The 14697-nt window shown below is 32.4% G+C and overlaps 3 protein-coding genes across 3 annotated transcripts; 2 read left to right on the plus strand and 1 right to left on the minus strand.

The window, feature by feature from the left end:
* Nucleotides 1-2571: 2571 nt before the first annotated feature.
* LOC108915581 (protein ALP1-like) lies at nucleotides 2572-4283 on the plus strand. Its single transcript, XM_018721647.1, has 4 exons — nucleotides 2572-2875; nucleotides 3031-3206; nucleotides 3526-3659; nucleotides 3880-4283. The coding sequence occupies exons 1-4, from the start codon at nucleotides 2572-2574 to the stop codon at nucleotides 4196-4198; spliced, it is 933 nt and encodes a 310-aa protein (XP_018577163.1). The 3' UTR covers nucleotides 4199-4283.
* Nucleotides 4284-4484: 201 nt separating this feature from the next.
* LOC108915585 lies at nucleotides 4485-5974 on the minus strand. Its single transcript, XM_018721652.2, has 2 exons — nucleotides 5725-5974; nucleotides 4485-5663 (listed from the first exon to the last, which is right to left on the minus strand). Exons 1-2 carry the CDS (start codon nucleotides 5921-5923, stop codon nucleotides 4729-4731), a joined length of 1134 nt encoding a protein of 377 aa, XP_018577168.1. The 5' UTR covers nucleotides 5924-5974; the 3' UTR covers nucleotides 4485-4728.
* A 143-nt stretch (nucleotides 5975-6117) lies between these two features.
* Nucleotides 6118-14665, plus strand: LOC108915583 (nucleolar protein 10). The gene is made up of 8 exons (XM_018721650.1): nucleotides 6118-6275; nucleotides 6325-6585; nucleotides 6650-6999; nucleotides 9057-9285; nucleotides 9409-9704; nucleotides 10467-10845; nucleotides 11005-11276; nucleotides 14413-14665. Exons 1-8 carry the CDS (start codon nucleotides 6210-6212, stop codon nucleotides 14624-14626), a joined length of 2067 nt encoding a protein of 688 aa, XP_018577166.1. The 5' UTR covers nucleotides 6118-6209; the 3' UTR covers nucleotides 14627-14665.
* Nucleotides 14666-14697: the final 32 nt, after the last annotated feature.

Below are 14697 nucleotides of genomic sequence, written 5' to 3' on the forward strand. Positions count from 1 at the left end.
AATGGAAGAGGGAAGTAGACGTAGGTAATGTGACACTTTCAAACCTTCAATGACATTAGTAATGTCAAAATTACAGGTATGGTTGTAAATAAATAGGATTTTCAAACCATTTGGAACTGTAAAGATTGATAATCTGTGTATCGTAACCTCACTTTATACTTGTTATAGAATTCGGTCGAAGTCTGTTTGAATTATTTCTAAGCAGAAATGGAAATCATTGAAAGATCGTCGATGATCTGGCCAATTATTTTACTGTGGATAAGACAAAATACAGATGGAGAAGATTTATTAGAGTTATACATGTTTCATATATAGGGGGAGGCATACCTATACCTGCAGAAAAGAGGTTGATAATGCTGTTATGGTGGTTGGGCAAAGGTAACACTCTTTTGTTGGATGAAATTATTGGTTTACAGCATAACTACATTACCTGGCCAAATCATAATGAAATAGAGACTGTTACAAATGAGTTTTATCGAAGAGGTAATATACCAGGTTAGTATGTAGATACTAGGGANCAAGCTCCTTGCTTTTTTGAAACGCCAGAATATAGGCTTTAGGCCCAAGAAATCTACTACCTTTACCAGACAAAATATAGAGGATTTTCTAAGCACCCCAAGAATTCCTTCCTATCAAGGTGAAATTTTCTTTTTAATTTTTTCTATTTGGTTTTAATTATTTTTTATAATTATTTTAGGTTGAGCTTATAATAGGTGTATCTGGAGCATGCCGCACTGATGAATTATTTAAAATGAAAACTACGCATATTATTAGATATTAGAAAAGAAAATTTCTATTGAAATTCATGATCACTGAAATAAACTGGATAAAAATTGTGAAAGAATTTATCCAGGTACGGATAGATATAAAAAATGAGATTTTTTGTTCAATATCGATCGGGAAGAGCTCGAAATCAGCCTCTTGGATACAAATCTATCTCTAAATTTCCTTATAAAATAGCCTGCTTTTTAAAACTTCCTAAGGCAGAAACGTACACAGGTCATGCTTTTAGAAGAACGGCAGCTACGTTGCTGGTTAATAGCGGAGCAGATATTCTTCAGTTGAAGCGCTTAGGGGGCTGGCGGTCTAGTNATATAAATTATTTATATACCACCAAAATTAATCAGTATGTCTATAGAAACAACAATGAACGCTTCGCAATTAATAGTTCTGCAAACCCTTTTGAAAAGTTCGCTAATTATACAGCGATAATTCAAAAGAGGTGTTTATTAATATTGGAGGTGTATCATAATATTAATATGCGTCATTTTATTGTTTTGACACCATTCAAAATTGTGCAGGTTGCGTTGAACAAACATGTACAGGTGGCAAGGCCATGCCTAGCAACGATGCATGACAGATACAAACAATTTTGAATTCTCGTTCGATCCTTCAAATTTGCGGCTGAAAAAATGTTGTCAGATAGCGAGAGTGAAGATTATTTGCCAGACGGAACTCCACCAGAACTAAAACAAGCTGCTGAAAAAGCAGANCTGGCGCTCTTCTTGCTTCGCCGGCTCGTCTGTGTAAACCCCGGGGGTAGTGTCATGTTTATGTGTGGTACGGTTGGGTAGGGTAGTGCGGCTATGCAGCCTGGGATGCGCTTTGCTAAGGTGAGACCTAGACACCAACTTTTTGACCCTGGGTGACCACCCCAACGACTCCCCCCCCCCTGCCCGCTAATCTTTTCTGTTTCAGAGATAGCCAGTATCAAGAAACGAAGTCAACGACACACACACACACACATACACACCCCCCATAGCCTCCTTTCCCCTCCCCCACCCCGCGCTGCGCTAAGGGCCACCTTAGCAAAGCGCGTCCCAGGCTGCATAGCCGCACTACCCTACCCAACCATACCACACATAAACATGACACTACCCCCGGGGTTTACACAGACGAGCCGGCGAAGCAAGAAGAGCGCCAGAAGAAAGGGCCCTAGCCGGCGGGGCCCAGCCAGGACAAAAGGAGGTCCCACAAAGCGCCTACACCGGCCGCATTTGCGGTCGGGGTAGACGATGGATGGGGCCCACCTACGAAGGCTGTCCAGGCCTACACGAGATGAGGCAGGATAAAGAGGGATAATCCCCCTCGATCCCAAATCATTGAGGCCAATTTCTAGCCATGGAATAATGGCGCGCGGTTGCGCACTCGTCGAAGCTCATTCTCCCCTACTCCATAGCTGTTTTCTCGCGAGCAGAATATTTCAAAACGTCTTCAAAACTGGTTTAAAATAATTTCAATGTGACGTCATAATTTCATAGCGCAAGAAAATAGGATTTTCAAACCATTTGGAACTGTCATGATTGATAATCTGTGTATCGTAACCTCACTTTATACTTGTTATAAAATTCGGTCGAATTATTCTGTTTGAATTATTTCTAAGCAGAAATGGAAATCATTGAAAGATCTTCGATGATCTGGCCAATTATTTTACTGTGGATAAGACAAAATACAGACGGAGAAGATTTATTTCCATCTATACTTGAAGTAATGGAACATACACGGCCCGCGGGATATTGTGAAATGTGGCTGCCAAATTATTTGAATTATGATTTTTTTCAACTCTTCAGAATGAGCAGAAAAGCTTTCCAGAAATTGAATGGAAAGATTAGAGTTATACATGTTCCATATATAGGGGGAGGCATACCCATACCTGCAGAAAAGAGGTTGATGATGCTGTTATGGTGGTTGGGCAAAGGCGAGACACTTTTATCAGTTTCTGATAAATTTAACGTTGCTTTGTCAGCCGTTCACAAAAGTAACACTCTTTTGTTGGATGAAATTATTGGTTTACAACATAACTACATTACCTGGCCAAATCATAATGAAATAGAGACTCTTACAAATAAGTTTTATCGAAGAGGTAATATACCAGGTTAGTATGTAGATACTAGGGAAAGCAGTGGTCTTAAAGACGTACATACCAGAACGTTTAGTAAATTCTGTAAAAAATTTAGTAATCTATCATTGGATATCTTTATCTTCTTGTTGTTAATTTGATATTCTATATGATGTGAATTTAATTTTTAGGAGTGGTCGGGGCAATAGATGTAGCTAACATAAACTTTAAAGCGCCGACGGAGCAGCAAGAGAGCTATATTGATAGAAAAATGCAGCACAGTATTAAGTTGCAGGGTATATGCACCTCTGACAAAATTTTTACTAATATAGTGGTGGGCTGGCCAGGTTCTGTTCATGATAGTAGGGTGAGTAGCATTATATATATATATATATATATATATATATATATATATATATGGGTTCGGAAAGTACAAATGGTAAATCTGTAAGTCTTATGTTAAAGCAGCTAGACAGAGTAGAGATTGTGGTATCGATTGGTTTTACACAGACGTTTTAAGTAGTAACTGGATGCTGAATGGCTACAGCCATCATTGTTTACCGCACGATTTTCTATCGCTTACCTTGTTCTTCTGACGTAAGCGCCCATTTACCATGTGCACTTTCAGAATATGTATATTTATTACATAAAAGGCAATATAAAATATTTAATTTTTTCTACTGCAGGTTTTCCAAAATTGTGAAATCTTTAGGAAAGTATCCAATAACATAGAGAGGAACAAATATTTTCCTACATTGGAGCATCATCTGGTGGGGGACTCAGCATATCCGTTGCTTGATTATATGATGACTCCATATAGGTAAGAAAAAATATATACGGCTTGTCCAAAAATACTCTTACTATATGTAAATTTTCTTATCAATCGTTAACTTCATTAAGTAGGAATTTTAGGAAGTCACTGTTTTTTGTTTTAAATAAAAAATTTTAAATTACATGTAATATAGTAAGTATTTTTGTACACAGGCTTGTATAAGAATAAATTAACTTAATATTATTCCTCTCATCACTTTTAATTTTAGAGATAATAGAAATCTTACGGTAGAGCAAAGAAGATTTAATTACTTACACAGCAAAACACGTATTGTTATAGAACATACGTTTGGAATTCTAAAATCTCGATGGAGAATATTAAAATATATAAATGTTAACACAGTAGAGAAAGCAGTAAAAATCATTGTTGCTTGCTGTGTTCTTCATAATTTCTGTCTTGTCTCTGGGGATGCCTGGGAGGAATACAATGAAGTTGAAGATAATAACATTAATGTATTTCATAATGTACAAAACGTTGTAAACAATTTTGCTGTAGATAAAAGAAATCGAATTGCACAGATGTTGTAAAGAAACTCTTTTATCTACAGCAAAATTGGTATTGCTTTTACCTTTTATTGTAACTTTTAAAATTATAGAAAAATTTAAAATATTAGTACCATCTATACTTTCTCTCTTATATTCCGTCCCATTTTCCTTCAGGTAGGTACATAAATAAAATATGCAATAGCTACGTAAAAAAATATGACAACATATTTTATTCCTAATTTATTTATATCTACATAAAACATTCATAACTTCAGGAAACACGTTTTTATTACTTAGGACTAAACTAAACTAAATAACTTCCATTTTTTAACAAAAAATATATCTAGTGTTTTAATTGCACAGAATACTTTCATTATATACAGGGTGTCCCGTAAGTACATGCTCATATACATGTGATTTACGACGTCAAAGTAATGCGATCTAGCCAAACTCGGTTATTATCAACTTTTGGACAAAGATAAATTTGACCAGATTGCATTATTTTCATGTCTATCACCTGTTACTCTATGTACACATACTTACGGGACACACTGTATATTATTTTAATCTTTCTAATCACTTTCACTGTCGGTATCTCTCTTCCTTTTCTCACCAGAACGCTTTTTTTTATTAAGTAAAGCCATCACCTGAGCATGACGTTGCCTGCTTTCTTCTCTTAATAATTCAACCAATGTAATAAATTCCTCCTTGCGTTGTTCCAAATTTTCTTTGTGGATGTTTTTTATGACGTCAACCACTCGCTCCTTTTGGGGACGGCAACTTTTCTTAATTTCCATAAACCTGTTCGAGGTTGTAGGTGTTGAAGATTCACAACTTTCTCTGTCGCTCACAGTATGGGGCATCTTTGCTTTTTGTTTTTTTGTACTACATGGTGTTTCTTCACTTTTATTTTCCTTGTCACTTTTTTCATTGTCAGTCAATATTTCTGAATCTACAACTACAGGTGGACAAATTTTATGTTTGTCACCCAAAATTTCATTCATTTCAGTATAATATGGTGGTGTATCCACAGCTCCCTCACCAGTTAATTTTCGTTTTTGAATAAATTTCAAATATGACGTTTGCAAATTAGCAAATTTTTGTCGCACTTTTTCACGGCCATCTGTGCCTTTGCCTACGTAATATCCCATACTATTCATGTGGTCTGCAATTTTATGCCATATAACATTTTTTCCACTCTTTTTATCCATAAAATCTTTATCAAATTGTTTCCGTAGATCTAAAAGAACCAAAGTAGCGTCATGATCCTTTTGTGATTGTGTCTTAGAAGTTTTCCACAGTTCACAAGTTTGTGACCTATCTGCAATTGGAATATATGAGGAAGTCATTGGAGGTGCTGTAGACATGGCTGTGGTTGTTGCCGTTGAGGTGGCTGCATCCCACGAGACATTTTTCCCAAGCTCAGATATTTTAGTAGCTGTTCCTTCTGCCATCAAGCCGCAATCATTAAGTATGGTGCTCGACACAAAGGCTGAACTGGTAGTTCCTTAAATAAAATAGAACGCCTGTAAAATTAATAATTACTACTCTTTACAGCGCAAACTTACCATTGCTTTCTATTATTTCGCAAAGAATTTCATCTTTATCATTTCTTATTAACGTGCCATTACTGTTACATAAAAAACCTTTAAATACAAAGTGATTAAAGGTTTCCATTATTAATCTCGGACGAAATAAACAACATAACATAACCCAACAATTATTAAATGAAACGTCATAAACAAACGAGAGAACGCATGCGTCCATTTCGAAATCAAGATGAGATCCTGGTTCCAAACTGTTTGAACCAATTTCGATGTGACGTCACGGGTTCATCGCAAGAAAGCACTATTTTGAAACAGTTTCGAACCAGTTTTAAAAAAGTGATCGCGAGAAAACAGCCCATATCTCTGGCCATAACCCTATTTTTTGTGCCATATCCACAGATTAGGTCAAAATAATAAATCTTTTATCTGTGGGTCATAACCTAATGGAAGGAAATGTATTCCTGTTATTTACAAATTTATAAGGAATTTACTATTATATATTAAATATGCAGGTTTCTGAACCGAATAATGTAAAAATTTATAATTTGAGTGTTGGAAAGTCTTTGCCAGAGGTAAGTTAAATTATGAAATGAATTTTAAATTTAATTTGTCTTTTATTAGTGGTTGTCGGAACGTAAAAGGAGGGCTTTACTGAAAAAAGATGTAGACCTTAGGAGACGAATTGAACTTATTCAAGATTTTGATATGCCAGGTCTCAGCACAACTGTTAAAATGTCGAGAGATGGACAATATATTTTTGCCACTGGTATATACAAACCTAGAATAAAATGTTTTGATGTAAATAATTTATCTTTAAAATTTGAAAGATGTTTTGATTCAGAAGCTGTTACGTTTGAAATACTTAGTGATGATTATAGTAAGGTAACACATTTAATGTAGCAAATGTATGAATATATATTTTTATAAAAAAATATTACGATTTTAGTTTGTCCTACTGCAGTGCGACAGGTATATAGAATTTCATGCAGCTTACGGAAGATATTACAGACTTCGAATACCAAAATTTGGTCGAGATATGCAATACCATTATCCCAGTTGTGATTTATTCGTTGTTGGTGCATCTTCTGATATCTATAGGTTAAATTTAGAAAGAGGTCAATTCATGGCACCTTTCACTAGTAACTCCTCATCGATTAATAAATGTTCCATAAATCCTGACCACCATTTATTAGTATGTGGAACACAGGAAGGAAAAGTTGAGGCATGGGATCCTAGAAGCAAAACTATGGTGGGAAGTCTAGATAGTGCCTTTAACTGTATTAATGAAAACAAACAGTAAGTATAAATATTGCAATACATATAGCTGGGAGAAGTTACCATATAGAGTTATAATTCTTAACTTGCACAATGAGCTATGGCGACCTATGGATGGAGCCTACATGAGCTATTTCAAAACTTGAGCCATAACAGATGTGAAATATTTAAGAAATGTTTTATTGCTGTAATAATGTCTCTGAAAAACTCGAACTGGTACTGATGACAAAATAACGACCCAAAATAGGCCAAAAAACGTATCAAAGCACAAAATTCTTTTTGATGTTATCGTTGACGTTTATCTCCATCTTTTTTTTAAACATTGTTAGTCAGTCGATACAAGTAGGTCAGTTAAATTAAAATGGCACACAGGAAACATATATTCACATTGTATAAATAATATGTATTGTTAACAACCTGAATTAATATAGTTTAGAACTTAAAATATAATCAAATTAAATAATACTCGTATATTATAATCCAATATCACGTTTATTAAATATTTTTATATATTTGGAATGTCTCTGGGGAATGTTTCTAAACCTGGAAAGAAAGGTACTAGTCGCAGTAGCAAATTTTTGTACTTGTGTCGAAACAGAATGACAAACTTGAAATAATATATCATTCGCATTCCTCAGTTGGCAGTTTCACAGCAAGTTTCCAATTAATAATACATATTGATGTTATTGGCATTTTTTTTGAAATTTTTATCAGTATTAATTTCAGTAGAATTGAAAAACTGAGCTGTCAACAAAAAGGTTGTATTGCGCTTATACTATATAAATGTTCATATTTAAAAAAAATTATAATTGTTATTTACATTATAGTATATTTTTTAATATCATTTAAGAGAAAAATGTATTATTGGCAACACTTTATTCACTTCATTTCACCTCACGAAAGTCAAAAATATATTTTTTATTTTGATTCTTCTTTTTTTTAACAGCAATGAGTTTTTCATTAAACAAAATAAACTTTATTCAGTGGTAGAAACCCAAACATTTTAAAATTTGTATCACTTGACAAATTTATTTGTTACTTTTCAAAGTAATATATTAATTTATTACACACTATGTCAGTTGCTACATACAACTAATTTTAGACAAAAAAAATAAGTACAAATTATAAAATCGAAAAACTTCCTTTTGAAGAAAGCTGCAAAAAAAGTTAGGAAAGGCTGTTATGCAGAAACTGTTATCGTCATTAAACATTTACATTTATTTATAATTTATGTAAAGCTGTGGATATTATTACGATATAGGGTTACCAAATGTGAAACATGTAAAGAATGACAATTGTATCAAAAAAGGATGACTTTCAATGAAAAAGGAGGACTTTTTTGAACATTTTATTTTACTTTATTAGGAAAATGAAAGATACTTGTAAACACAAGTGAACTTAAAAAACATTGCATTTTGCATATATTGCGTTAACAAATGGAACAAAAACTTCATAAAATATGTTGCGGGCATCCTTACATTCACTCCGTAGCCGCAGAATGTTATTGTTGATTATCCAAGGATAATAGTATTGTTAAGATTGTGATTTTTGATTGAAAACTAATCATGCTAATCTTGATTAAAATATTAAAAATTTTCAAGTAAGTGTTAGGTGCAGCAATTTTTATTGATACTATTTTTAAAAAGCCGGACAGAGGGGAAATCCAGCCGGACAATTAAATTTTCTTTAAAAAGGAGGACATGTCCGGCTTTATCCGGACGAATGGTAACCCTATTACGATATATATTTTAATTAGTTACAATATGGAATTTGCAATTAAATTTCAAGTAACATTTTAAATTTGTTTACAAAATGCGGTAGAAACTTCACACACTGACATCTATAGCAATAATGCTATAATTAAAAACATTTATATGAATATCATTCAAACGGAATATGTAAATTGAGAATCGCAAAAGTTTCCTAAAACTGCTTAACTATTTTAATAATGGTACTGGAACTCTATATGATACGAGTATGAACTCTGTATGAACTTGAAAGTCAAAATTAAGTTAAATTTTGTCCACCATAACCTACAAAAAATACACTTGCAAACTTTAACAATTTTTACTTTTTAGATTGGAAGGTTTTCCTTCTGTATCTGCATTAAAGTTCAATGGCGGTTTAGAATTGGCAGTCGGAACATCAACTGGTCAAATATTATTATATGATATAAGGTCGAATAAACCATATTATATAAAGGATCACATGTATGGCTTACCGATAAAAGATGTAGATTTTCATCAAGAACAAAACTTGATATATTCCCTAGATAGTTCTATCTTGAAGATCTGGGAAAAAAATAATGTAAGTAATCGTTGAACGAAAACTTATGTAATCAGTAATGTAACTTTACAATTCTCTGTTTTATTGTTGTAACTATTTTTTACAAAAATTATTTTTTTAGTGATGTCCATTTGATTTTTTTAGGGAAAATTATATACATCTATAGAAGCATCAACGGAATTCAATAACCTGTGCACTATTGCTAATTCAGGTCTATTTTTTCTTGCAAATGAAAATACAAAAATACAGACATACTATATACCTTCCCTGGGTCCAGCACCCAAATGGGCTAGCTTTTTGGATTCACTTACTGAAGAACTCGAAGAAAAGAATTTTGAACATGTCTATGACGATTATAAATTTGTAACTAAAAAAGAACTTGAGACATTGGGATTAGAACATTTAATAGGAACAAACTTACTTAGGGCTTATATGCATGGGTACATTTTTAGTATTTATTCACATATTTTTAAGTTTTTTAATTATACTGAGGCTTATCCACAATGTAAGAATACTCAATTTTTTTTAAAACGAAACGACAGTATATTTATGAAAAATTATTTCAACCACAATGCGCTTTGTAAGTAGAGGGATGAGCTTTATGTTCCAACAGAATGAATCCAAGAGCTCCTTTGTGGCATTGTCATGCAACAAGTGCACTCCCTTCGTTAACATTTCCTTGCATTTGTTCCATATCGCCCTCCGTAATGTTTTAGGGATTCACAGTACTGCCCAAGAATAATTGTTTCCCGCTTTGGCAAAAAATCTGAGGAGAATCCCTTTAATCCCAGAACACAGTTGCCATGACTTTTCTCCTTTGTTCATCATGAACATTTGTTCTGCCAGCTATGTACTTACGATACCACTTTTACACATTAGTACAATATATCACACCTTCCCCATAAACTGTTTAGATTTCGTTAAAAGTCTGAAATGGTGGCTTTCCCTTTGCAAGAAGAACCCAGATTATGCTCCCCACCTAGTAGGTGGCGGAATTCATTTCAACAAGCCACTACAGCAACAGTTCTCAATTGACTGAGACAAATAAGCGTGCATTCTGCTCCCAATACCTTGGCCTTGAATGCAGTGTGGCCAACTTTGTTGAAAATAAAAACCACAATAACAGAGTCTCGGTACTCTTACTTTGTGGATATGCCTCGTACATACTCATTTTACACTTATGTTTATACATGACATTTTAGGTATTTCATTGATGTACGACTGTATAAAAAGGCTAAATCAGTGGCTAATCCATTTGAATATGAAGAATATCGAAAGAGGAAAATAAGAGAAACTATAGAAAAAGACAGAGGAAATAGAGTACAACTGAATAATCTACCGAAAGTTAATAAAGATCTTGCTCTTAAACTTATGGGTGACCAAACGAAAAAGAAAAAGAAAGAAAGCCAATCGCTTCTTAAAGATGACAGGTTTAAATCGTTGTTCGAAGATCCTGATTTTGAAGTTGACAAAAATGCAGATGAATATAGATTACTTAATCCTGTATTATCGAGGTTGGACAGTTCTAAGAAAAAAGAGTTAAAGAAACAAATCATAACGCAAGCGTTTGAACCGATAGAGGTAATAGTAGGGTTTATTTCTTTATACAAGTATTCTGTGTTGACACTAGGTCAAGATAAATAGTAAATAGTAAAAAGTTATGTTTAAGACACACTTAATTTCTGTTTAATTTTTGGTGAACAATATTTTAAAATACATTTTTTCGTATTTTTATAAAAGGACAAATTAGAAGACAATAAAAATTCAGAAGAATCTTCTGATGATTTTGAAAGTGAAGAAGAAAGCTCTGAAGATGAACATACATGGACACGTGAAGTTAAAAAGCAGCACCGTATTATACAAAGAGAACATAGGGAAAGAGAGTTACGAGAAAGCCAGGAAATGGAGGATAACGTACAAGAAGAGGTTAATAAGAAACAACCTAAACTTTTCGAACTTAGACAGGGAGAAGAATTTAAAGGGCTTCACAACTTCAAGAAAAAGCTTAACAAGTAAGTATGAATGGGTTTTGGCTACTGACATAAAATTCAAATTCAAATATATTTTAAAATTATTACTATAGTAATAATAATAATAAATAAAATTATTTAGTGTCATAACATCAACGTTGAAATTAGAGACCGACCGAATGTGATTTTTTTGGCCGAAGATGAAGCCTAAGCCGAACTTCGGTTTATGGGTCTCCTTTGGCCAAAGCCGATGCCGAAGACGAAGATATTTTTATTAACTTGAAAATTTTAATTAAAAACAAAAATATGATAAAATAACATAAAAGTAGGTAAAAAATAAATGCATAATGTATTTTGGAAATATAATATATATATATATATATATATAATTGTAGCGTTCTTGCCGACTGTATACTACTAGATTGTATTTAAACGAGGTATTGATTTTTAAGACATTTTTTCAGCACACACACACACAGCTATATATGTATTTACAAGGAATAGAAAAGGTATTCTAATAAAAACATGAATAACGTACAGAGCACGACAAATACAAAGACATCCATTAAATTACTAAGGGAGCGAAAGAAATAATTTTCATTTGCCACAATAATAAACAACAATAAATAAAACAACAAATTCTAATAACAAACATAAAACATAACGGGTAACGGATATTCTAAACAAGATATAGAAAAATAAAAAGCATGACTGTCGAATGTCGATGCGATGGTCGACGTCAACGGCTCCGGCGAAAAGTTCGGCTTAATTTTGGGCAAAGCCGATTCTTAGCCGAAAGCTTAAATAATGGCCGAATGTGGCCGAAGCCGATTAATCGGTCGGTCTCTAGTTGAAATGGTTTTGTTTTCTTTTTAATATTTATATTGTCTATAATTTTTTTTTGAAATTTTTAATTACATTTGTTTTTTATTTAAATGGAGATTTTTAAATAAACAATCCCTTACACCAAAAGGATCGATCAAGGGGTTGATTTAAAAAATTTAGTTTTATCTAACCAGAAATATTTCAGTGACAAAATAGATTGTGCATGACAGTTGCTACTTACTCTACTTATATAAAATCAACCCATAACAGCTCCTTTTGGCCCAAGGATTATTTAAAATTTATTTCTCTTTTCAGTGTGGGAGAAATACCCAATTAAAAGAAAAAGATATATTTTTTATGTTTGCATAATTTGTTATATGTAAATCGGCATTATTTTAATTGCATAAAGAACATTGATTTGCTTTTACATAATTGGAAAATTAATTTAAGAATATTTGATTAACTTTTTATCAGTTTTATTAGTGTTATAGAAAAGGGAGGAGCTAGTGTGTTATTAAGGAAAACTTGACATCCACTAGCAGTCTATAAAAATAATTATTTAATTTTTACGATATAACAGTATTCTGCTATTGACGTAAATGCAGTAGTATCGGGTGAATATTAAAATGGAGTTACAGTTGCAAAACGTTCCAATATTTTCTATAATATCTTTATAACCGAGTATAACTTCTACTTTTAATAGGTATACATTATTTGTGTAGAATAAAATTCTCTACCTATTTCTAATAATTGCGTGAAAAAATTTAAACGTACAAATAAGTTACAGAAGAATATTCACAAAGGGTTGTAGTAAAATGAACGCCCTATATGATTTAACGTAATAGAAACATAATCACTGCATACTTCATGGAGAGAAACTAAACAACAGCAAGTTTTGCTCAAATCGGTTAACTGAGTTCTGAGTTATGGAGGAAACAAGAAATTTTAACGCCCTGTAACTTTTTTTGTGACATTTTTGTTTAAGCAAGTTTGGTTAAATCGACACCATTTGGGTTGTAGATTATAACCCTTGAAGTATGTAACATTCGTTAGGTGACAACCTGTAAACAAATTTAGTTTACATTCGAGCGTAAAATGCTGAAATTTTTTTTATATTTTAATACCTTATACTTAACAAAATAAAACTAAAATAAGTTTCAGTTTCTTGTTCGCTAAAACCTTAACAAGATCAACAAATCCTTTTTTTAATTGTGGAATTATTAATTATTCTTGAGCGATAATAACCCTTAGTTATTAATTATAGATCGATCAAAATAACTCATTTAGATGGAAAAAAAAAGAAAATTGTTACCTGGACTTTCATAAGTGGAAATGGTAAAGGGGCTTATAATAAACGAAAAAAAAATAAATGCGTGTGCAGGGGCGGCGGAGGGGGGTTGGGACTTTCTAAACAGCATATTGTTAGGTATAAAAAAACACAACTTTTTTCTAATCTGAGCCACCCCGTATCTCTTACCGTTTCCTAGATCCTAATGCTATCCCATCCTTATCTTGGAATTCACTATTCGACTTATGTTTATATAGCAATACCGTTCAAAAATAGTTTTGGGTCAAACAATGAGTTTTTTTTTGTATTTTTTCCGTACAATTGAATGGTGTAATCAGTTTTTGATTTTTTTAAAATTTAAACAAATTATCAACAATTACTGAAAAATTCATTGCTGCGTTATTTTTTAATTTTTTGCATTTTTGAGCATGTTTTTGAACTGTCTAAATTTTTTTTTATTTCACCAGAAAGTATATGTCAAAACGAAAAAATTATTACCGACAGAACTCTGTACGATGATTTTTTTAAGTAGAATTTTTCTTTAAAAAAAAAGTGTCAGGCCGAAAAAAATGAATATCAGAAACTTCTTGATTTTTTATCTAAAAAAATTTGACGTTATTTAAGACAAAGAAAGGTATACTTTCACCAAGTTTCGTCAAAATTAAATTATTTTTGCGGAAATAAGAAATAAAAAACGAAAAATCAGAAAATACCTGTTTTTCGCATTTTTCGCGGAAATTTTGAGGTTATGTTAAAAAGTGATCTCTACTAAAGTTGCAGATTTTTGTATGATCTACAACTTTTGTATTGGATACTTTTTTGTTTGACGTCAACTTTCGCCAGAAATCCCAATGATACAATTTTTCATAACTTTTCAACCCCCGAAATCTACCCTCCGCCGCCCCTGCTCACGCATTTATTTTTTTTAGATTTATTATAAGCCCTTTTACCATTTCTACTTATAAAAGTCCAGGTAACAATTTTTTTTTTCTCCAAGTGTAATTTGATTGGACTATTATTACAATATCAATTTTCTTTGACTTCTAATAGCCAATTTGTTCATAGAGCAACATTGGGGGAACGACTTCAAGTAGAAGATACTTCAGTTAAATTATTAGGTTCAGTTGGAAACCGAGAAATGACTTTTTTAACACATAAAAAGAGAAATAAGTTGTTAGCTGAAAAGAATAAGAAACACAAAGAAGAGAGGAAAAGATTAGTTAGACCAACTCATGGAGTGAATCCTAAACACAAAAAATTCTTTAGTAAAAGAAAATAATTTTTATTTATAAATATTAATTATGAGGTGAAAAATATATATATATTTATAAGTTGCACTGGTATTTTATT

Source organism: Anoplophora glabripennis, unplaced genomic scaffold (assembly GCF_000390285.2).
Source record: "Anoplophora glabripennis isolate ALB-LARVAE unplaced genomic scaffold, Agla_2.0 scaffold1475, whole genome shotgun sequence".
Taxonomy (NCBI): domain Eukaryota; kingdom Metazoa; phylum Arthropoda; class Insecta; order Coleoptera; family Cerambycidae; genus Anoplophora; species Anoplophora glabripennis.

Coding starts and splice junctions, on each gene's coding strand:
- LOC108915581 (XM_018721647.1), top strand. CDS start 2,572: ATGAGCAGAAAAGCTTTCCAGAAATTGAATGGAAAGATTAGAGTTATA. Junction 2,876..3,030: donor TCGAAGAGGTAATATACCAG/GTTAGTATGTAG, acceptor TTTAATTTTTAG/GAGTGGTCGGGGCAATAGAT. Junction 3,207..3,525: donor GTTCTGTTCATGATAGTAGG/GTGAGTAGCATT, acceptor TTTCTACTGCAG/GTTTTCCAAAATTGTGAAAT.
- LOC108915585 (XM_018721652.2), bottom strand. CDS start 5,923: ATGGACGCATGCGTTCTCTCGTTTGTTTATGACGTTTCATTTAATAAT. Junction 5,664..5,724: donor CGAAATAATAGAAAGCAATG/GTAAGTTTGCGC, acceptor ATTTTATTTAAG/GAACTACCAGTTCAGCCTTT.
- LOC108915583 (XM_018721650.1), top strand. CDS start 6,210: ATGCAGGTTTCTGAACCGAATAATGTAAAAATTTATAATTTGAGTGTT. Junction 9,705..10,466: donor CTTAGGGCTTATATGCATGG/GTACATTTTTAG, acceptor ATGACATTTTAG/GTATTTCATTGATGTACGAC. Junction 11,277..14,412: donor TTCAAGAAAAAGCTTAACAA/GTAAGTATGAAT, acceptor ATTTGTTCATAG/AGCAACATTGGGGGAACGAC.